Source organism: Bos grunniens, chromosome 7 (genome assembly GCF_055505025.1).
Source record: "Bos grunniens cultivar Pamir isolate PY7600 chromosome 7, Bosgru_T2T1.0, whole genome shotgun sequence".
Lineage (NCBI taxonomy): Eukaryota > Metazoa > Chordata > Mammalia > Artiodactyla > Bovidae > Bos > Bos grunniens.
Window position 1 is genome coordinate 13658966 of NC_141171.1, and position 24706 is coordinate 13683671.

The following is a 24706-nucleotide window of genomic DNA, read 5'->3' on the forward strand; positions in this document are numbered from 1 at the left end:
ATGAGTTTGGGTGAACTCTGGGTGTTGGTGATGGACAGGAAGGCCTGCTGTGCTGCATTCCATGGGGTCACAAAGAGTTGGACACGACTGAGTGACTGAACTGAACTGTCTATCAGATCTAGTCCCTTGAATCTGTTTCTTATTTCCACTGTATAATTGTAAAGGATTTGATTTAGGTCGTACCTGCATGGTCTAGTGGTTTTCCCCACTCTCTTCAATGTCAGTCTGAATTTGGTAATAAGGAGTTCATGATCTGAACCACAGTCAGTTCCTGGTCTTGTTTTTGCTGTCTGTATAGAGCTTCTCCATCTTTGACTGCAAAGAATATACTCAATCTGATTTCAGTATTGACCATCTGGTGATGTCCATGTGTAGAGTCTTCTCTTGTGTTGTTGGAAAGGGTATTTGCTATAACCAGTGCATTCTCTTGGCAAAACTCTATTAGCCTTTGCCCTGTTTCATTCTGTACTCCAAGGCCAAATTTACCTGTTACTCCAGGTGTTTCTTGACTTCTTACTTTTGCATCCCAGTCCCATATAATGAAAAGGACATCTCTTTTGGGTGTTAGTTCTAGGAGATCTTGTAGGTCTTCATAGAATCATTCAACTTCAGCTTCTTCAGTATTACTGGTTGGGGGCATAGACTTGGATTACTGTGATATTAAATGGTTTGCCTTGGAAACGAACAGATATCATTCAGTCATTTTTGAGATTGCATCCAAGTACTGCATTTTGGACTCTTGTTTCTCCTCAATTTCTTCTAAGGGATTCTTGCCTACAACCTAGAGGGCATATTAAAAAGTAGAGCCATCACTTTGTCAACAAAGGTCTGTATAGTCAAATTTGTTTTTCCACTAGTCACGTAAGGATATGAGAAAATGGAAGTGAAAGTGTTAGTTCCTCAGTCCTGTCTGACTCTCTGTGACCCCATGGACTGTAGCCCACCAGACTCCTCTGTCCATGTGCTTCTCCAGCCAAGTTCCAGAGTGGGTTCCCATTTCCTTCCCCAGAGTGTCTTTCTGACTGGGGTATTGAACCTGGGTCTCCTGCATTGCAGGCAGATTCTTTGCCCTCTGAACCATCATGGAAGCTGCACAGATGTGAGTGCTGAGGGCCAAAGAATTGATGCTCTCAAACTGTGGTGCTGGAGAAGACTCTTTGGAGTCCCTTGGACAGCAAGAAGATAAAATCTATCAATCCTAAAGGAAATCAACCGTGAACACTAATGGAAGGACTGACGCTGAAGCTGAAGCTCCAATAACTCTGGCCACCTGATTGGAAGAACCATCATTGGAAAAGACCCTGATTCTGGGAAAGACTGAAGGCAGGAGAAGAGGGCAACAGAGGATAAGATGGATCCTGCTCGGTTTCAAGAGCTGCTGTGACCTTTCTTGACTCAGAAAGAGGAAAAATATTTCTTGCAAAGCAGTAAGATTCATGGCTGATGGTCAAGGTAGAACTGAGCATTCCCTGTTGGAAGGAGAAGAGTCCAGCCTGTTGTCAAGTTTATAATGCGGAAAGATGGGGTTGCTATTATTTGATGTCGGTAAGATGGAGTCAGGAGTTTGATTTGCAGCATTTTAATGTATCCATTAAAAGCACTGTTTACTTAAAATGGTAAGATTCAGTGCTAACATAGACATAGGACGAAAAGAGGCCTGAAAACTGATTACCGAGGGACTTGAACAATTATAAGTTGGAGAAAATGTGCCTGGTTCGGAGATCACATCTAGGCAACCCGCTCAGGCCTGCTTTAATTCCAAAACTACATTTCCCAGAATCCTTTCCGCTCTGTGCTTCCTTGTTCGCGTCCAGTTTTGAAGTCCCGCGACACTTAGAAGGCGGAAGTGAAGCGGAAGCCATTACTCTTGGGAGGAGAGTGCTGCTATACACATGGGAAGAGGAGTGGTCCACCGTAGCTTCTTACAAGCTCTTGGTCCCCGCGGCCGATCGGACTTTCCGTATGAACTTGTCATCCCTTCGGCCGCAGCTTCCGTGACCTTTGCTTCCCATGATTCTACTGTCGGTGATGTAAGTCCTGCTTTCCTCACTTAACCCTTTACTCTTGGCCTTCATGAGAACCCGGGAGGCCCAGAAGGCCGGCGGAGTTAACAGGGGACGGGACCTGGGACCGAGAAGCCAGGCAGGAGTGTGTTTTAGACACTGTGATAAGCGGTATGAAGTGCTGGTGACGAAGTTTAGGACCCGGGTGAGGCACCAGTGATGTAGTCCAAAATAATTGACATCTTGGGGTGGGGACAGAGAAGTCCATTCCAGATGAGGTCAGGACGTTATTGAGGTGGATTTGTGAGTCAGGAATTGGAGACCCAAGGATAAACTACCTACCTTTTGCTTTGTGGTCATTTTTGTCTAATATTAATAGCAGCACACTGGTTTTCTTTCAGTTAACATTTGTCTTGAATGCTTTTTTACACTTAAATTTCTCTGTTATTTACTTTAGTTGACTGTCGTGAAAATAGTCTATGACTAGATTTAAAAATGCACTTCGACATTGTTGTTTAACTTGAGAATTAGTCCATTAATATTTAATGTGATTACTAATATTTGCATTGAGTTTTGCCATTTTATTCGGTGCTTTCTATTTTCCCTTCGAATAATTTTTAAAATTAGAATATAAGACATATATGTCCCCCCCACCCAAAGTATGAAAACACACAAAATTAAAAGAAGAAGAAAGTGATTCCTCAAACTAGGACAAGAAAAATAAGATTATGAAAACTCAGAAACCTGTATTCTTCTGAACTGTATCCACCTCCTTCTCCATGATTTTTTCCCTGGATTTTACTGCTTATATGTTTTCTTAAAAATGTATTTCCTAATTTTGGTAATTACTTACTATGAATTACATGCACCCAAGTATTTTCAGAGATATGCGCCTACCATTCTTTTTTAGATACATAGTGACTTAAATTTTAGTCTACAAAGCTCCATATACTGTGGTTTTATTTGCAAACTGTGTTATACACACACACACACACACATATACATACACACACAGACACACACACACACCTGTGCGTGTGTATAAATTTTGAGAATATTGACATTATTATGCCATTGAGTTTTACAGTTAACTGGTTACATCTTCTATAATGCTTTTCAGTCAAGTTTTATGAGTATCAGCAAGAAAGATATAATGGTTTTTGTTATTGTTAGTTTTATTCCTTGGAAAGTACTGATGTATATTTATGTTTTTCTTTCGTATCACACATTTATTTTTATTATTTACTTTCTTTGCTGGACTTCCAGTAGCATTGAATGGAGGTCGAAAAGCCAACTTGAGGCAGTCCTGTTTTCTTTCTGACCTTAAGGGGAATTAACTTGAGTGTTAGCTGAAAGCTTTTTTTTTTTAAAAATAGTGTTGGGTAAAAGAAGCTCCTTTTTCCTAATCTAAGAGTTTTTTGTCATGAAAATCACTCTTACCAAATGATTTTTTTTTTCCAGCATCTACTTTGATGTGTTGATGTACTTCAGTCATCTCAAACTATTCCTGATCTGTAGGTTCTAGTTCTGTTTGTGCTTTAAATGAATAAGTGAAAAATATGATTATCTTATTTACCTGGTAATAGTATTAAACCAATTACAGAATTAAACCAATGTACATTTGAGTGAAATTGGTTTGTAATTTTCCTTTTCTGTTTCAGGTTTATGCCAGCCTCATAAAATGGGGTGGGAGTGTTCTCTCTTTATTTCTAAACTCTGGAATATTTTACCTAAGAGTAGAATCACTTTTTCTTTACAAGGGAATCGTACCAGGAAAAACCACTGGGGTCTGGAGATTTTTTTTTTCTAAAGCTGTTGTTTCAGTTCTCTAAAAGTCAAAGGGCATCCAAGTTCTCTATTTAATTGTGGTAAATAAAATTTCTTTAGGAACTTATTCATTCATCTAAAGCTAAATTGTATAATCAAAGTTGTTAAAGTATGGTCTTGAATTGAGTTCAGTTCAGTCGCTCAGTCATGTCTGACTCTTTGTGTCCCCAGGGACTGCAGCATGCCAGGCTTCCCTGTCCATCACCAACTCCCGGAGCCTACTCAAATTCATGTCCATCATGTCAGTGATGCCATCCCACCATCTCATCCTCTGTTGTTCCCTTCTCCTCCTGTCTTCAATCTTTCACAGCATTAAGGTCTTTTCCAGTGAGTGGTTCTTCACATCAGGTGGCCAAAGGATTGGAGTTTCAGCTTTAGCATCAGTCCTTCCAATGAATATTCAGGACTGATTTCCTTTAGGATGGCCTGTTTGGATCTCCTTGCAGTCCAAGGGACTCTCAAGAGTTTTCTCCAACACCACAGTTCAAAAGCATCAATTCTTTGGCGCTCAGCTTTCTTTATAGTCCAACTCTCACATCCATACATGACTACTGGAAAAACCATAGCTTTGACTAGACAGACCTTTGTCTCTGCTTTTTAATATGCAGTCTAGGTTGGTCGTAGCTCTTCTTCCAAGGAGCAAGTGTCTTTTAATTTCATGGCTGCAGCCATCATCTGCAGTGATTTGGGAGCCCCCCAAAAATAAAGTCTGTCACTTTCCATTGTTTCCCCATCTGTTTGCCATGAAGTCATCTCTTACTATGTTTTTAATGCTTGATACATATGTAATGTTACCAGTTTTTCATTCTCATATTTATATGTTCTTTCCTTTATTTTAAATAAGTCCTGTCAGAATTGTGTCAATTCTGTTTTTCTCTTAAAACTTTTGGCTTGATTGAACCACTTTATAATATGTATGTTTTCTATTTCATAACTTTGTGTTCTTTATAATTTTCTTCTTTTACTTTCTTGGCATGTTTCTTTACAATTTCTTACATTGGATACCTGCACATCGTAAAGGACTGAAGTGAGTATTCTATTGTATTTCAGTTCTAAGTATTATCAAATTCTATAACTTCTTTGACATGAAAGTTATTTAGGACTTTTAGTTTCAATTTCTGTGACTTTTTTTCCGGTTATCTTTTGGTTATTGTTTGCTAACTTACACTGTAGTCAGCTTGATGCCATTTTCTGAGACACACATTGTACCCCGTGTGTGGTTGGATTTTATAGTTAGGAAATACTATTTCATCTTGTGCAGTCTGCATGTAGTTATTGAGTTGTCTGAGCGAATGTATTATTGAGAGCTCTGGTAGTGGCTTTGTCCATTCTCCTTAGAGACCTACCACCCTCCGCCTGTATTTTTGAGGCTAAAACATATATAGTATATAGCTAAAACAGTATATATCTTTTTCAGGGGTTATACCTTTTTTCATTATGCAGTTCCTCAGTTTTTACTCTTAGCCTTTTTGCTTTAATTCATTCTGGTATTAAAATATTTAAACCAGATTTTTAAAAAAGTATTTGCCTTGTATGTGAAGCGAAAGTCATTCAGTCATGTCCGACTCTTTGTGACCCCATGGACTATACAGTCCATGGAATTTTCCAGGCCAGAATACTGGAGTGGGTAGCCTTTCTCTTCTCTAGGGGATCTTCCCAACCCAGGGATTGAACCCAGGTCTACCTGCATTGTATGCAGATTCTTTACCAGCTGAGCCACAAGGAAAGCCAATTTACCTTTCCATTCTTGCTATATCCTTATTTTTAAGACGTTCTTGCAAACACCATATAACTGGATTGTTTTTACTCCATTTTGAGAATCTCTCTACTGTAGTTGAAGCATTTGGTCAGGTTTTTTATAGATTTTTCTTTCCCTGCCCTCTAGCTTTTGATTTGAGAATTTTGTTCACTCCACATTTTTCTCTGCATGTTTTGAATTTATCATGTGTGTATATATATGTGTATATATATATAGAATTTATGTGTATTATCTTAGTAGTTGTCTGGGAGAATTCTTATCCTTGTTTGTTCATGAAATTTAGATTTTTGATACCTTATCACTCTCCTCGTTTACACGGTTTTGTGATCATCCGTTTTATTTTATTATTTTTAAAAAATATTTATTTAATTATTTGGTTGTACCTGGTCTTAGTTGTGGCAAACAAGATCTTCAATCTTCATCTTTATTTTGTGGCATGCAGGGTCAAGTTCCCTGACCAGGGATTGAACCTGGTACCCCTGCATTGTGAGCAGAATTTTAGCCACTGGACCATCAGATCATGCCACTGATCATGCATTCTAATTCTGTCTTTTTTTTAAACTCAAAAGAGATTATCGTGTATAGTCATGTTTAGTTTCATTATACCCACACATTTTCCTTGTTGTGTTCTTTTTTTGGTTCTTGGACCCTTTGGTGTAAGTTCTTAACAGTCTTTGCTTCCTTGAATTTTCCTTTCTCCCTAAAATATTTGTTTTAGAATTTCTCTTTTCTGTGAGTGGCAAGTTCAAATATGATGTTATTTTGCCATCTTAATGGACATTTTGATTTTTAAAGTATATTCCAGAGCCATGAAGATGTTCCACTATCTTCTGGCTCCCATTATTGCTGGCCAGAAGTCATGTGTCAGCCTATTGTTTTACTTTTTTAAAGCAGTGATTCTTAAAGTGTGTTCTTCAGACCAACAGCATCATCATCACCAGGAATTTGTTATAAATGCATATTCTTGCATTTCACACCCCATATCTTCGGAGTCAAAAACTGGGGCTAGGGCCTAGCGACGGAGAAGGCGATGGCACCCCACTTCAGTACTCTTGCCTGGAAAATCCCATGGACGGAGGAACCTGGTATGCTGCAGTCCATGGGGTCGCAAAGAATCAGACATGACTGAGCGACTTCACTTTCACTTTTCACTTTCATGCTTTGGAGAAGGACATGGCAACCCACTCCAGTGTTCTTGCCTGGAGAATCCCAGGCTGGCGGGCTGCCGTCTGTGGGGTCGCACAGAGTCGGACACGACTGAAGCGACTTAGCAGCAGCAGCAGCAGGACCTAGCAATGTGAGTTTTTTAAAATACATTTCCAGTTTTAACAAGCTCTCCAGGTGATTGAGATGCAACTTGAAGTTTAAGAACCATTGCCTTAAAGGATTTTCCTCCCGGGCTGCTGTTCAGATATTCTTTTGCCATTTTTGTTCTCTGATTCAGTTTAATTGTATATAACTGTGATCTGTTTTTATCTTCAGTGTCTTTATATTTGTCTTTTGAAATGAGAAATTCACAGCTACTGTGTTTTGCAATAATTGCCTGGACTCCTTCCTTCTCCTTTTAGAATTCTGTTTAGAATCAGTTCAGCCATTTTCCTCTGTCTCCCATGGCTCTTTATGCTTATCATCTCTTTATCTGTGTGCCCTCATGTTTATTCTCTAGAAGTGGTTTTTAAATTTAAGCCTGTGTAAAAGTCACCTATAATGCTTGTTATTAATAAAATAGATTCATCAGTCTGCTTCAAAACTCTCATTTAATTGGGCTTGGATATGAACTGGGAAGTAGAATTATTAAAGTTCTCTAGGTGATGTTTATGCAGCTGGCTTGAGGACCACACTTTGTGTAAGACTCTGGAAAATGGTTTTTTTTTTGTTTTTTTTTTTAAGAGGGGGACTGTGTAATCTGATGAAACTCTTTATTTCAATATTTTGCCTTTATTTTAACAATTGTAATTGTCCTTTTAGAAATTACACATTTTAAAATTTCTGCATATTTATTACCAGTGTGTGAATGATTTTAAAAAATACCTGTGTTTATTTTGAATTGCACTTAAAATAGTTTTGAATGGAAGATTTAACCAGTATATGTAGATTGCCTGTTGGAAACAGAAGTATTAATCTGTCCTTTTATCCCCTGGGACATTTCATCTGATTAGTTGAAAGCTTACAGATAGTGAAGTATAGAGATGTTAATTTATGAGTGTAACACATTTCTGGAGTAAAAAAAATGGCTTGCAGTATTCTCAAAACTATTGTTTCTTTGGGCCTACAGGAATGACTGGTAGAAGCAATTCTATCAGGGGCAGAAATACCACTCAATAAAAGTAACGGAAAGATTATTCTCTCTGTAGTAGTTCCACCTGCAAATTCTGAATATCTCTGGGTTGTATTACAAAATTGAATATGGAGATTTTAAATCAAATATTGGAGGAATTATGGCCACAAAAGGAGAAATCATAATAGAACAATTGTGAAGGATAGAATGTGTTTTGGACTCAAAAACGATGAAGGTAGGTCTTTTGTAATTGTGAGGAGCAGTGGTAAGATTAGGGTGAGGTAGAAATGCATGTGAGCATGCAGAATACATGATGGCTTTAACTCTGTGCTCGTGTGATGCTGAGATCTGTATCCAGGGTCACCAATTCTAGCTCAACAAGTGGTATAATTGCTCAGATGAGAAATACTCCAGAACCTTGCTCTGGTCTATAGTTTACATTACCATGAGACTTTGAAAATATCCCACAGATTTGAAATTGATGTGAGTGCATTCTCCATCCAGGCTTTAACCACTTGTGTACCTTGCCCCATATTGCAGATGTGAACAGTGAGGGCCAAGGCGTGCCTAAGCCACATGGCTGTGTCAACATATATCTCATAGGATCTGAACAGGATCCCCCTCCCCTCCAAGTTCCATCCCTTGTGATCTTCCCAAGACCCCAAGGCCCAGGGATGTCATCTCAATATGGAGAGAAACGTGGATCAGCTTATTTGTCACCATTCATTCTTTCACTCACTTTAAACCTGTTTATTATTTGAGGTGCTATTCCAGACACTGTGTACTCAGTTGCTTAGTCACGTCCAACTCTTTGTGACCCCATAGACTGTAGCCCGCCAGGCTCCTCTGTCCATTGGATTTTCCAGACAAAATACTGGAGAGCGGGTTGCCATTTTCTTCTCCAGGGGATCTTCCTGACTCAGGGATTGAATCTGCATCTCTTATGTCTCCTGCATTGGCAGGTGGGTTCTTTTACCCACTGAGCCACATGGAAAAGACACTGCAGCAGTGAACAAAACAAAGACGTGAAAAATCTTTGTCTTCCTGGCACTTCTTGTCTAACGGTGTACATTGCATAGGAGATGTTGTCCAGAGAGCAAATTTTTGAATCATTGTTAGTGAGGTGAACCTGATTCTAGTGATGAAAAGCCCTGAGCTGTAGCTCACAGTTGTGTATGTTGACATAGAGTATGGGGCCAAAAGGCATTGGAGATCAGAACACATGGTCCTAGACGGATCCTCCTCATGGTTACTTGAACCATCATAAGCCAGGATGAGCCTTGAATAAATCTGGAGCTTAAGTGTTTAGTGAGTGACAGAGTTTAGTATAATTGTAATTGGTAACATGGACTTCTCATGTGGCTCAGTGGTAAAGAATCTGCTTGCCAAGCAGGAGATGCAGGTTTGATCCCTGGGTTGGGACAGTCCCCTGGAGTAGGAAATAGCAACCACTCCAGTATTCTTGCCTGGGAAATTTCATAGACAGAGGAGCCTGGTGGGCTATGGTCCATGGAGTCGCAAAGAGTTGGACATGGCTTAGCGACTGAATAACAATTGGTGACACATTACTTGAGAGACTGACTCTGAGTCTTAGTTGAGGTGGGTCCAGGACCTCCACCATGTTGCCTGGAGGTTTTACCTAAGCAAGGTTAAGGCCCAGGATGTGACAGAACTTGCTGCCCAAAAGAGGAAATGCTGAAAAACAAAAGTCAGAATTGTCGTGTGAGTGGGAGAGACAGAAAACCTTTGGCTACACCTAGTAGTCTTTCTCTCATTTCCTACAGATGTCCACTCCAGGAGACCCATGAGAGAGAAAGTAGCTTCCTGGTCCAAGGCCCTGTTCTTCAGGCAGATTTACTGTCATTCTCGCAAGATGGCAGCTCTCGGCCTGGCTCCCACATGTGGTAAATTCTTTGGGTGTCGAATGCCCTCAGAAATCAAGCTTCTGTGGCTCCTGCCACCTCACTGAGGGCAAGGATGTGCATAGCTGGTGGGAGGGCTGCCAGGTCAAAAATGGTAGAGGATGTGTGAACTGAAGTGGGTGGGGCAAAGTCCTGAGAGCTCCCCTGGCAACTATGTCTGATTCAGGGTCTTTGTGAGTTTGGGTGAGGCAGGGAGTGTTTGTAGTTGGTGAGTTAAGAAGGCTACAGGTAATTGATAACCCATTTATTATTTTGACAAATCTGAGCAAAGTAATAGCTCCATCTCTTAGAGCTTTCATTTCTTCACTCATAAATTGAGAATGTATATAATTTTCTTTTTTTTTTGAGAACGTATATTAGTTTCTTTTTTATTTTTTGAGGATGTGTGTCATTTTCTTTATGGCTATGTAGGCCCACCACTCTTTTTCCTATCCTTGAGTGGAGCAGGGTTGCTCTGGCTTGTCACACAACTTGTGTATGTGTGTGTGTGTGATTGTGATTGGGGCATGTGCACTGCCTACACACATAATTAGTATGGGATCATTTCCTGATTTGCGAGTGTCAGGTGGGCTTTAATCCTCATGGGTTCTCTCTTCTCTAGCTATGCCCAGTCAGGAGCCTGCCTATATCCATGAGTCAGAAGTTCCTCTTTCTTCAAAAGACCATTCCTGTCCCCAGGATGTGGACCTGTTTGCATGCAATGGCCTGGAGCCTCATACATCAACCAGTGTTGAACCATCCCAGGTATACCAAGCTCTTTAAGACCCCTGAAGGTGGGGGAGGGTCTCATCTAGGCTGATGGATGCCTGATTAGAGTGCAAGAGGCAGAGCCAGAGAAGGTTGTGAGGTTGGTATCAGGGATGTTAGGGAAAATGACATGTAACAGGTTGTTTTTTCATCATACAGCTCAAAGCTCTCAGGCCAGGCTGGAAGTGAAAGGAGGTTTGATCCCATGTCAGAGTTGGATTTGAAGCAATGAGATAGGATGAAATTATCTTATAAGGAAGAGAAGACATCTAAGGACTGTCTTCTAAAATAAATGTTTAGACCTCAGAGCCCTGTATTGAAAATCCTGTGTTTAGAGTCTCTCACACGTAGTCTTTGTCCTCAGCCATCTGGATGAGTTCTCACTGGCTGGGTTCTCACTGACCCCAAATGTGTGTGGTGTTTCAGGAATCAGTGACTTTCCAGGATGTTGCTGTGGACTTCACTGAGAAGGAGTGGCCCTTGCTGGACTCTACTCAGAGAAAACTATACAAAGATGTGATGCTGGAGAACTACAGCAACCTTGCTTCAGTGGGTAAGGCTGGTGTCATTTCTTCATTTGTTCATTCATGAATCAAATGTCCTTGTTACAAGAGCTTGCTGTGGCTCAGGAACTGTGTGGGGATTTAGAATACAGTTATGAACAAGTTGACCTGGTCCCTGCCCTAGTGGTATCTCCCTTTGGATATTGAGATCTGTCCACTGCATTGACCTTGGAGGTTATGTGTGTCTGAGCTTGGGCATAGTTTTCTGAGTTAAGAAATCCTCATTCTTTTGAAGGGCAAAATGTGTGGGAATATTTGGGATTTTGTGTTTTATGAAAGCCTTTCACTGTGTTCCTTAGAAATGTGGCACCGCCGTTTTGCTGCTCCTAAGTCAGACTTGTCCATCCTCAGAACACTGAAGACCAAAACACTGACCCCAGACTATTGGAAGGGGTGGTCCTCTGCACGATCTTCCCTCAACATATGTCTTTCCCTGTGAGTAGGGTGCCAGGTGGGCAAACCCAGCCTCATCTCCCACTTGGAGCAAGAAGAGGAGCTGAGGACAGAGGATCGGGAACTTCACCGAGGCCCTTGTCCCGGTAAGCACCAGGCAGACAGAAGTGCTGCCGAGAATCTGCCCTTGCCAGCAATGGGGATGAATGGAGTTTCATTGGGAAACCTCACCCAGGTTGAAAATGCGCTTTCTCTTTCACTACACCTCCATCCTCTTAAAAGTTTTTTGGTTTCCGTGTCCCTTCATCTTTAAATTTGAGGTGGCCATGTGGGCTCTTTGTCCCATTCTTTCCTATTCAACATTCCTGGTCATACTCTTAATATCATTATCAATGTCAGTATTTGAAGAGTTAATTCTTAGTGAGTCAACTTACATTTCTACCCCCTTCATTGCCAAATGTCTCACACGTCCAGATTTCTCAGTCCTTTTTACTTATGTGTGTTCTCCCCTCTCACATTCCCTTCTCTTCTTTATGGTTTGTATCTGCAAAGAAAGCCACCTCTGTTTTTGTCACCGTCATCCCACCATTTTCCTTCACCAGCAGGTTGATATTTTCCCAATTTGTTTCAGATTGGGCAACGCCATCTAAAACCAAATGGTCAATTCTTATGGAAGATATTTTTGGGAAGGAAACATCTAATGGTGTGACAGTGGTAAGATTTCCTTGGAATAATTCTGACTCTTCCATATTGGGAGAGGACAGGGTCAGCCTGAGTTAGAAAAGCTTCTCAAAACCAGGCAGGTCCCCTACACCCCTCAGCCACCCTGAAGAGCAAACAGTGATAGAGATAGTATTACAGTTTGGGGAAAACCCTGAATTTGGCCCCAGACTTTTCTTAAAGTCCTATTGAGTAATTATTTCTATAACTACATCTCAGATGTTGAGTGTTGGCTTAATTTAGTTTTAAACAGTTAACAAAGTATATATGCAAGAAGCTTTGTGAAAGTTACATTCATGGCATTCATTTATTTCCTTTTTTGATGGAGTCCATACAGGGCAGGAGCAAAACTTCGGCTTTGCAGATTGTGACATCATTAGTAATTACAGTATGCTTCTACTTATATCAGTTTATGTGGGGATAGTCTTAGGAATGTAACAAACATGGGAAATGCCTTAGTCATTTCCTGAATGCCTTAGTGCTCCCTTTCCATCAACAGGAAAACAGTCAGCTTGGAGAGGAGTCTGCGGAGTACACTAACCTGTTTGACGTCTTCAGCATAGGCGCTCATCTCACTCAGCAGATGGGAAGGCACACTGGCAAGAGACCGTACCACCACCGGGACTGCGGGGTGACTTTCAGGAACAGGTCCCATGTAACCCAACATGTGAGCATTTACAATGGGAGGAAGATGCATGAATGTCATCAGTGCCAGAAAGCCTTCACCACAAGTGCTTCCCTCACACGGCACAGGAGAATACATACTGGGGAGAAGCCCTATGAGTGCAATGCCTGTGGGAAGGCTTTTAATGACCCCTCAGCCCTCAGGAGTCACTCAAGAACTCATCTCACAGAGAAGCCCTTCGACTGCACTCAATGTGGGAATGCCTTCCGCACCCTCTCCTCCCTGAAGATACACATGAGAGTCCACACTGGGGAGCGGCCGTACAAGTGTGATGAGTGTGGGAAGGCTTATGGCCGGAGCTGCCACCTCATTGCCCACAGGAGAACACACACTGGGGAGAGACCCTACGAGTGTCATGATTGTGGCAAGGCTTTCCAGCACCCCTCCCACCTCAAAGAGCATGTCAGGAATCATACTGGGGAGAAGCCCTATGAGTGCACGCAATGTGGAAAAGCCTTCCGGTGGAAGTCAAACTTTAACTTGCACAAGAAGAACCACACAGTGGAGAAAACCTACGAGTGTAAAGAGTGTGGGAAATCTTTTGGGGACCTCCTGTCCCGGAGGAAACACATGAGAATTCATATTGTAAAGAAGCCTGTTGAGTGCAGACAGTGTGGGAAGGCATTCAGGAACCAGTCCATCCTCAAGACTCACATGAATTCCCATACTGGAGAGAAGCCATATGGGTGTGACCTCTGCGGGAAAGCCTTCAGTGCGAGCTCCAACCTAACTGCGCATAGGAAGATCCACACCCAAGAGAGACGCTATGAGTGTGCTGCCTGCGGGAAGGTCTTTGGAGACTATTTATCCCGGAGGAGGCACATGAGCATTCATCTCGTGAAGAAGCGTGTTGAATGCAGACAGTGTGGGAAAGCCTTCAGAAACCAGTCGACCCTCAAGACACACATGAGAAGTCACACAGGAGAGAAGCCCTACGAGTGCGACCACTGTGGGAAGGCCTTCAGCATCGGTTCGAACCTCAATGTGCACAGAAGGATACACACTGGGGAGAAGCCCTATGAGTGCCTGGCCTGCGGGAAAGCCTTCAGTGACCATTCGTCCCTCAGGAGCCACGTGAAAACTCACCGGGGTGAGAAGCTCTTTGTGTCATCGGTGTGGAAAAGACTCCAATGACACATCTTTTTTAAAGAAAAACATGAGAACTCAGATTGGCAGGGAACCTGACAGGTGTCAGAAAGGCAGGAAGCTTTGAGGAACTCATCTCACTGGGTATAAATTGTTAACTTGGGAGAAATCCAGTTTGTATAAGAACTATGGAAAGACTTGGATTTTTCCATGTCACATTGGAACTATGAGAACTCAAGGTGGTTGAGAAAACATATATCTGAGGTGTGAGGAAGCCGTCAGTGTACATGTAGCTCTCAACAAACAGGAGAACTTTGAGAGGGAACCCCTAACCTGGTATTTAATGTCAGAATGACTTTAGTACCATCTTGTACCTCTGGGCACAAGAACAAGCTCATCCTGGAGGATCTCTGTAAATTCCATGACTGGACAAACCTTTCCTGGTCTGATTGTATCCTTTATGAGAGAAATCACACTAAAGAGGAAAATCTATGAAATAAGGACCACGGGGAAGCCAGTAACAGGTTGGCAAGCTATAGCCAGCTGTCTGTTTTAATGCAGCTGGCAAGTTTAGAATAGTGGTGGTGTTTTTAAAGAAGAAAAATATGTGATGGAGACCACTTTTGGCCCACAAAGCCTAAAATACTCATCTCTCTGGCCCTTTACAGAAAAAAAAAAAAAAAGCCAATTCTTTATCTACAGCAGTGGGGATAATTTTGCTCCCTGGGGGACATTTGGCAAATCTAGAGACGTAGTTGGTCTTTAAAAGTGGAGGGGGGGTTGCCATTGGCATGTTTTGGAAGACACCAAGGATGCTGCTAAATATCCTACAATGCACAGGGGCTTTCCTCAAGAGGGAGAAAGTATGTGCCCCAGAATGTCAGTACTGCTAAGGTTGAGAAATTTTAACCAACAATTCCTCATATTTTTGTGAAACACGTGGGTACTCACATTATGAGAAATTCCTATTTACAGCTTCAAAACTATACTCAGTGTAATTGTTTTAGGAATCACATGAGAACCCACACTGCAGACAATCCCTCTGTGGAGTTTCATCCACAGCCTTCTCAAGTGTGTGTATCAGAATTCTTTCCCCATTAGGATTTCTCAGTACATGTGGAATTGCACTTATCAGTCAGTCTTCTATCACGAAAATGGACCCCAGCTCATTAATTTTTCAGTCTTTAATTTTAATGTTATGCTCTTGCAAATAACCCTCATGCCTCATCACAGAAGGTTTGTACATAGTAATTCTACTATAATTTCATTTGTGATATGTGTTTATTTCCTTTTGGACAACTTATTTTAAACAGTGGGTTTTTTGTTTGTTTGTTTAGAATAGTGTCATGTGCTGTGTAACTTGTGGGTATTTTTAGTACCTGTTTGTTACAAATATCTAATTCAAATAAGTTGTGATCAGAGCAGGATGTCATCATCAAATTGGTCCTTTGAAATGTTTTTGGCCTCCTGTCCAGCCACAGGTAACCTAAACTTGTAGTTGCATCTTCAGTATCTTTTTCTTTCATATCAGAAAGATCCAAGTTCTGATTAGTAAGGTATGCTATTTTAGAAAATCTCTTCCAAGTTTTCCTGCAACTAGTAGAGTCCATGTCCACAGCCTGGCCATTGACAAAAAAAGCAGATGCCATGATACAGACTGGAGAAAGCGCTTGAAAAAGGGTCTGTCTTACCTGGATTCCTCTCTACATTTTTTGTGTGCGCTCCCCCCACCCCCCTTTATTTCCCTTACTTCTCACCTTGAGAAGAGATCCAGTACCTAGTGTTAAAGATCCATCTTATGACCATGAGGATGCAAGCCACAGGCTAAGCAAGAGGGGTGGGGCAGTTTACTGCAGAAAAATCACAATAATCTTGGCTTCCTTGGTGGCCTCTTTGAGTGTCTGCACTAGCCCTGGATTTGTTATTTCCATACTTACTATTACATGAGAAAAAATAAAACTGGTTATTGGTTTAAGCTGCTTTGGATATTTCATTGTTTAATCTATTTAATAATTGTTTTATTGGTGGTGGGAATGTTCTTCTGTACCAGATTGGATGTTGTCTGTAACCCATGCATCAAGTCATTAGTGGGGTTGGGTAGCTGCTGCTATACATGTTGGTATAATCTGCTTATAATTGTTGGATTTGGGTTTTTAAAAATCCTTAAGGGCATCCCCGGTGGCTTAGTGGTAAAGAATCCACCTGCAATGCAGGAGACCTGGGTTCCATCCCTGGGTTGGGAAGATCCCGTGAAGAATTAAGTGGCAACCCACTTCGTTATTCTTGCCTGGGAAATCTTACGGACAGAGGAGCCTGGCAGACTACAGTCCATGGGATCGCAAAAGAGTCAGACATGACTTAGTGACTAAATAACAAAAATCCTGTACCCCTGTTTTTATAAAATTGTATTTCATGTCTCTGATGTGCTTAAGTATTATTTCTTGACTTGTGTTGAAGTAAGTGTATTGGTTTTCGCAAAAGCCCTGAGAAATAGGTACTGCCAATAACACGCTTTTGCATATGGGCAATCTGAGGCAAGGAAGTTTAATGTTACTTGTTTTAAGTCAGCTCATTAACAAGTTGTAATGCCTTTTTTGTTGTTTATTTGTTTTAAATATTTATTTATCTGGCTGTGCCAGGTCTTAGTTGGGCATACAGGATCTTTAGTTGCATCATGTGGACTCTAGTTCCAGGGATGGAACCTGGGCCCCCTGCTTTGGGAACACAAGTCTTACCCACTGGACCACCAGGGAGGTCCCTGTGCCCGTGTTTCAAGTTCATTCTTATGTCAGGCCCTGTTCTGTGCCCTGAGTCTGTAGTGATGAATCAGGATTTTTGCCTTTATGGTAATCACATTCTACATGGGATGAAGGCACGTGATAAACAAATGAATAAATATGTGGTATATCGGCAGTCAGTTCAGTGCCCCCAAATTTAAGCACGGTGATGATGACAGGGATGTGGGGGTTCATTGAATCTATTTTATGGATAGGGAAAACCTGTTGCTTAAGGGGACATTATAGAGCAGAGATGTAAATTCCCTGCAAGTGTGTGCCACGTTCTAATGTGCTCAAGAGCACCCGAGGCAGTTCAGAGGTCATGAAAAAAGAATTTTGCTTGCTAGGGCCAGTGTGGCTGAAATCTGGCAAGCTTAGGAGTCACAGAAGGTGGTAAGGTCAGAGCTGGATTGGGATCCTTTTCACGGAGGCATCTTGTAGGTCGACTGGAAAGACTTTGCCTTTTATTCTCTGTAGAAGGTCAATGGAGGGTTCTGTATAGAGAAGTAACAACTATTCCATCTCTGTTTTAAAGAATCATATTGGCTTCTGGGTTGGTTGGCTGAGTAGAGGGATAGGATACAAAACAGAAATCTGTTAGAAGTTCATTGCTGAGTTCAAGTTAAGTATAATGATGTCCAGTTGCTGTATTTAAAATGGATAACTAACAAGGGCTTACTGTATAGCACATGGAACTCTGCTCAATGTTATGTGGCAGCTTGGATGGGAGGAGAGTTCAGGGGAGAATGCATCCATGTATATGTATGGCTGAATCCCTTCACTGTTTATGTAAAATTATCACAACGTTGTTAATCACCTATAGCCCAATACAAAATAAAAAGTTTATAGAGTTTGAAAATAAAATTACAGTATTAGTATTGGGTTGGCCGAAAAGTTCACTTGGGTCTTTCTGTAAGATCTCAGGAAAAAGCCAAATGAACTTTTTGGCTAACTAGCAAGGGTATTTTGAGAGTCACATTGCATATGGCTGTAGTTTCATTTTCACTTCGGATAAGTGGTTCCTTATCATCCCACAATTTGTTTAACAACAGCTGATGTACAGTTCCTGGACTGTTTCCACTTTCCCCGATTATGAACAATGCTGTTGTAAGAAAATGTATAACACGCTTTCTGGAGTGTTGGTGAGTTATTCCAGGAGTATGAAGTTGTTAGGTTGAAGGTCTGTGCATGTTCAGTTTATCTTAATGCCAAAGGTGTTTCTAAGTGTCTGTTTAATGCTTTGTGTGTGGTATCATTTAAAACAGGCATTGGTGAACTTCAGAAAAGTGTTTAACTCGTACTTTGTTGTTTACTTGCTAAGTCATATCCGACTTCTTTGCACCCCAAGGGACCGTAAACCGCCTGGCTCTTCTGCCCATGGGATTTCAATTTCCCAGGCAAGAATACTGGAGTGGGTTGCCATTTTTTCTCCGGGGCATCTTTCTAAACCAGTGATCAAGCCCATGTCTCCTACATTGGTAGACAGGCTTTTTTGCCATTGAGCCACCAGGGAAGCCTTAACTCATGTACCATAAATTTTCACATGAACTCATCTGTGTAAACAGGCAAGAAAAATGTTTTACATGTTTTAGCATTCCTGATAACTCCTTCTCGCCAAATAACAAACCTTGCCTAACTCCCCACGAGTGACCGGTATTCTGGCTCTGACAACATGGCTTGGATTTTTATTTTTGGACCCTATACAAATGGAGCCAAACAGTATACGTTCTTTAGTATCTATCTTAATTTACTCAAAATTTTTGTGAAACTGATCCATATTGTTTTGAGTTCCTCTAGATAGTAGTACATTTTATTGTGTTCCATTGTTTGAATATTCCAGTTTATTTAAGCAGTTTGTGTTGGTGGACATTTGACTTCTCAGTTTGAGGCTATTGTAAATAATGCTGCTATGAGCATATTTTAATATTTCTGATAGTGCATAAATGCGTGAGTTTCTGTTGGGTTTATATCCTGGACTAATATCACTGGGTCATATGCGATGCATATTTCACAAATGATGCCAGTTTTCCAAAGTGTTTGTAGACAGTTTTCCAACAGGCTCTTTTATGGAATTGGATCAGATGATACCAAATTTGCCTGCCTTTTTGGTACTGATTTATATATTCCAGATGTGGGCCTTATGGCTGGATGTTTTGCAAGTAATTTTCCCCATTCTAACTTGTCTCTTCAGTGTTTTAATTGTTATCTTTTGATGAAAGAAGTTCTTAATTTTAATGTCATCTAATCTTTATGGCATCCTCCTCTTGTGTAAGAAACGTTTACCTACCCTGAGGGCAAGAAGATATTCCACATTTTTTTCTGTAAGTTTTATTGTTTTTGTGTATACATTTAGATCTGTATCTTGGAACTGATTTTTTGTGTTAGAGTATAAAGTAGGATTGTTTTATTTTTTCCTTATTAACCCAACATCATTGATTTTAAAAGTACATCTTCACCCCAGGAATTTTCCACCTTTGTCGTATACTGAATTCCATAGGCGTTGGGTCTAAATTTAGGCTTAATTCTATTCTACTGTTCTGTTTGTTCACACACCATGCCACAGTGTTTAAATTATAAAAAAGAAGCTTTATAATAAGTCTTGGTATCTGGATGGACTAGTTTCTCCTCATGGTTTGTCTTTTTCAGTCTTTTCCTAGGTATTGTGTGTGTGTGTTTGGGGGAGGTTATGTGTACTTATCTGTTAACTTGTCCATCTCCATACTACTAGCTTGTTGGTATTTTTATTGGCATTGCCTTGAATTTTTAAGTTAACTTGGTCGGGAATTAATATCTCTATAATGTTAAGTTGTCTTATCCAAGAACAAGGGATGTTTTCCCATTTGTTCAAGTCTACTTTAGTGTTTTTCAGGAATGTTTAAAAATTTTCTTTTACAAGTATTCTAGTCTCATTAGGTTTTCCTTAAGTATTTAATCTTAGATTGTTAATTAAAATTTCTCAACCATTATGTCTTCACAGCTTTTGTATGTGAGAGCTACTAATACTGTATCTTGATTTTATAATTTGCTGCTTCACTGAATTCTTTCATTTTTTTGAGTTCATTTTATTATTTATTTTCTGGGATATTCCAGGCATACTACTGTATCATCTACAGATTGAGTGAGCTTTGCTTGTTTATCAGTCTTTTAAAAAATACTTATTTATTTTTGCTGTGCGCTCTTAGTTGTGGTTTTGAACTCTTAGTTTCAGCATGCAGACTCTTAGTTACAGCATGCATATGAGATCTAGTTCCCCAGCCAAGGATCAAACCCAGGCCCCCTGCATTGGAAACATGGAGGCTTGCCCACTGGACCATCAGGGAAGTCCCTGTTTGTCAGTTCTTAAGCCTCTCGTTTTTTTTTGCCTGTGTGGTTGCATTGGCTAATACCTCTAGTATGATAATAGAGGGCATTTTTGTATTGTTCTAGGGGTAATACCCTGTTTTTCCATTGATTAAGATAAATGTCTTTTAGAATGAAGTATACAATTGACCCTTGAACAACATGGGGGTTAGGAACACTGACACTCCACATAGTAAAAAATCTGTGTATAACTTTTTTGGTTCTCCATATCCATGATTCCACATCCAAGGATTCAGTTGCAGATTGTGTGGTACTGTAATACGTATTTTTTTGAAAAAAAATCCATATGTAAGTGGACTCCTGCAATTCAAACTCATGTTTTTCAAGGATCAATATTTTATTATATTGAGAAGGTATTCTATGTTCTTAAATATTTTATCATAGATGTGTACTGTATTTTGTCAGTTTTTCTGAACATCTGTGAGGAGGATTGTGATTCTCTTCCTCTGATTTATTAATATATTAATAAATTTTCAACACTCAATAAATTTTGTGTCCCGAGAATGAATTTCATTGGCCATGGTATATTATTTTCTTAATGTGTTGTTGGATTGTTTGCTAGTATTTTGTTGAGAATTTTGCATTGGTATTCATGAGTAATTGATACATGGTTTCTTAGAACTGTCTTTCTGGTTTGGGTTTTAGTATTATGGCTGCTTCATGAGAGGACTTAGAAATTTTTTCCTCTTTTTCAGTACTCTGGAATAGTTTGTACAGCATTAGGACTATGTGGTTTTTGGAAAATTTGGTAGAATTCCCTATGAACCATCTGGGTGAATTGTTTTTTAGTGGTATATTTTCTTAGGAAGTTTATTTCTTTTATGGAAGTTAGTCTGTGTTAAATTTTCTAACCTGAATGGAGTCAGCATTGGTAATCTGTATTTTTGGGGAATAGCTCATTTCATCTAGCATAGAGGTCAGTAAAGTGGTCATATGATTTAAAAATATTTTTTGATTCAGTGGTCATCACAAATGACCATCACATTCGATGGTCATTTCTCCTTTCCTGCATCCTTTCTACTTGCAGTGCTCCATGCAGGTCTTTGGGTGCTTGGTGTCAGTAATTGTGCATCGATGAGTGAAGGTGCTGAGTGTTTTGCAGATCAAAAGTTTTCCTCAGCTCACTAGTGAAGGAATAGCAATTACTGACAAGCTCTTGCCTAGATTTGGAGGAAAAAATAAATGTACCCTAGAGGCCAGGCCCAAGGGGAGAAGAGTACTTTTTCTCAGCATTGACTAATGTAAGACTGTTTCTTTAATTAGGAGCCCTGGGAATCCAACACAGCTACTCCATCAGCCCAGTTCCAACATCATGTCAGTTAACAGGACAGAAGGAAACTGAATTCCCACCTGCAACTAAGTGCCCCAGAGCTCTTGCATCTCATTGCACTTTTCTGCCAGTTCTTGGGACAGACCTGCTACCTTACACAGTCTCTCTGGAGGGGACTTCTAATTATATTCTTACTCAGTCTTCATGTCTCATTATGGCCTGAGTTCTTGGGACTTCTCCTACAAAAACCAGCTCTATCTTGTGTAATGTCTGGGTAACTCCAACCCACTCTGAATTTTTTCCTCTCTAAAGAACCAGTGAATATTGATTAAGGGCCTTATACTGGATTAGGCTTTGGGAAGAAAGACATGATGCTGTCCCTAAAGGAGTAAAGATCTAAGAGGAGAGATCAGATCAGATCAGTCTCTCAGTCGTGTCCCACTCTTTGCGACCCCATGAATCGTGGCATGCCAGGCCTCCCTGTCCATCACCAACTCCCAGAGTTCACTCAGACTCACGTCCATCGAGTCAGTGATGCCATCCAGCCATCTCATCCTCTGTCGTCCCTTTCTCCTTGCCCCCAATCCTTCCCAGCATCAGAGTCTTTTCCAATGAGTCAGCTCTTTGCATGAGGTGGCTAAAGTACTGGAGTTTCAGCTTTAGCATCATTCCTTCCAAAGAAATCCCAGGGCTGATCTCCTTTAGAATGGACTGGTTGGATCTCCTTGCAGTCCAAGGGACTCTCAAGAGTCTTTTCCAACACCACAGTTCAAAAGCATCAATTCTTCGGCGCTCAGCCTTCTTCACAGTCCAACTCTCACATCCATACATGACCACTGGAAAAACCATAGCCTTGACTAGACGGACATTTGTTGGCAAAGTAATGTCTCTGCTTTTGAATATGCTGTCTAGGTTGATCATAACTTTCCTTCCAAGGAGTAAGTGTCTTTTAATTTCCTGGCTGCAGTCACCATCTGTAGTGATTTTGGAGCCCAGAAAAATAAAGTCTGACACTGTTTCCACTGTTTCCCCATCTATTTGCCATGAAGTGATGGGACCGGATGCCATGATCTTCGTTTTCTGAATGTTGAGCTTTAAGCCAACTTTTTCACTCTCCTCTTTCACTTTCATCAAGAGGCTTTTGAGTTCCTCTTCACTTTGTGCCATAAGGGTGGTGTCATCTGCATATCTGAGGTTATTGATATTTCTCCCGGCAATCTTGATTCCAGCTTGTATTTCTTCCAGTCCAGCATTTCTCATGATGTACTCTGCATATAAGTTAAATAAACAGGGTGACAATATCCAGCCTTGACGAACTCCTTTTCCTGTTTGGAACTGTGTAAACAATAAATAAGATGGCTAATATGGCCTGTTAATCCATTAACAAGGACCCGAGGAGGTATGTTGAACTTTTGGAGTTCAAAGAGAGCTGTATTGAAGAGATGACACAAGCTAAGCTTAGAAGGCTTATTTATAGTTTTCAGGATCAGATTTGAGTAAGCATGTCAATCATGAGTGCAAAAGCAAAGAAAATCATGCATCACATTCTCTGACATGTAAAAAAGGACAGTCTTGGAAGTAGAAGATAAAACTAGAGGGGTAACATGGGACATTATATAACACACACACACATACATCAGGACTTTATGAATCTCAGTTTCAATGTTAATTGAGGTTGATAGAAATATGTTGACATTTGGTGAGATTCAGTTTAGAAAAGTAGCCTGTGCATGCTTTTTGGTAGAATGGAATTGAAGGGAGCCTGTTCATAGTTGCTGCATAATAAACTACCTGAAACACAGTGGTGTAAAACAACCACCACTTGTTTACAGGTCTGTTGGTTGACAGTTGGGACTGTGCTTAGCTGGGCTTACTAAGGTGCTTGCAGTCGACTGCTTGTTTGGCTTGGGGGTTCCTTGCTCCTCATTCTGGTCTCATCCTCCAACAGTCTAGATGGCCCTTGTGAGGTGGGGCTTTGTACATATGATGCTGGAGGGTTCTAGAAGAGCACAAGCTCCACTGTGCAGGTGCTTTTCAAGTGCCTGTATGTGTCATGTTTGCCTGCACCCCATTGCCCAGTGCTGGTCACGTGGGTGAGCCCAGGGTGGAAGAATCTTCAGAGCTACAAAGAAGGGAAGTGGGTACAGGAAAGGGAAGAAATGGTACCTTTTTTTGCAGTCACCACAAGCCCAGTGTTATAGTGCAAGGATTTCAGATGAGAGAGGATAACTTTATATAGATGTAATTGACATATAAGGAAGGGGCTTTCCTGGTGGTTGAGTGGCTAAGAATCCACCTTGCAATGCAGGGGACATGGGTTCGATCCCTGGTTTGGGAAGATCCCACATGCTGCTGGGCAACTAAGCCCATGCACCACAACTACTGAGCATGCATTCTGGAGCCTGTGCTGTGCAAAAAGAGAAGCCACTGCATGAGAAGCCCATGCATCACAATGAAGAGCAGCTCCTGCTTTCCGCAACTAGAGAAAGCCCTCATGGAGCAATGAAGACCCAGCGCAGCCAAAATAAGTCTTTAAAAAATTCACATGTATAAAGCTGCACATTCTTAAAATATATACTGAGATAAGTTTTGACCTATATATACACTTGTGAAACCATCACAGAGTCAAGATGGTGATGCCCCCAAATATTTCCTCATGTCCCTTTTAATGCTTCCCCATCATTTCCCAGGCAACCAATGAACAGAAAAGGTTCATGTCCTCTGGAACTAAAATTTGTTCATCAGTTCAACAAATGTGCATTAATACTTCTGTACCAGACCTAAGGCCCCATTCTTCCTGTAAGAAGAGGCTTGTATCTTAGGTCTGTTCTACTTGGGGCCTTTGGAAAACCAGGGTCTCAGTTCAGTTGAGTTCAGTTCAGTTGCTCAGTCGTGTCCGATTCTGCGACCCCGTGAATCGCAGCACGCCAGGCCTCCCTGTCCATCACCAACTCCTGGAGTTCACTCAGACTCACGTCCATCGAGTCAGTGATGCCATCCAGCCATCTCATCCTCTGTCGTCCCCTTCTCCTCCTGCCCCCAATCCCTCCCAGTATCAGAGTCTTTTCCAATGAGTCAACTCTTCGCATGAGGTGGCCAAAGTACTGGAGTTTCAGCTTTAGCATCATTCCTTCCAAAGAAATCCCAGGGCTGATCTCTTTTAGAATGGACTGGTTGGATCTCCTTGCAGTCCAAGGGACTCTCAAGAGTCTTTTCCAACACCACAGTCCAAAAGCATCGATTCTTTGGTGCTCAGCTTTCTTCACAGTCCAACTCTCACATCCATACGTGACCACTGGAAAAACCATAGCCTTGA

General features: G+C 41.0%; 1 protein-coding gene across 2 annotated transcripts; it reads left to right on the top strand.

Moving 5' to 3' along the window:
- Window positions 1-1860: 1860 nt before the first annotated feature.
- Window positions 1861-15958, top strand: ZNF317 (zinc finger protein 317). 2 transcript variants are annotated; one of them, XM_086409099.1, is made up of 7 exons: window positions 1861-2030; window positions 9652-9771; window positions 10391-10533; window positions 10963-11089; window positions 11543-11638; window positions 12124-12206; window positions 12712-15958. In XM_086409099.1, exons 2-7 carry the CDS (start codon window positions 9672-9674, stop codon window positions 14029-14031), a joined length of 1869 nt encoding a protein of 622 aa, XP_086265225.1. In that variant the 5' UTR covers window positions 1861-2030; window positions 9652-9671; the 3' UTR covers window positions 14032-15958. The 2 variants fall into 2 exon arrangements, with proteins under 2 accessions (XP_086265225.1, XP_086265226.1); XM_086409100.1 differs by lacking the exon at window positions 9652-9771.
- Window positions 15959-24706: the final 8748 nt, after the last annotated feature.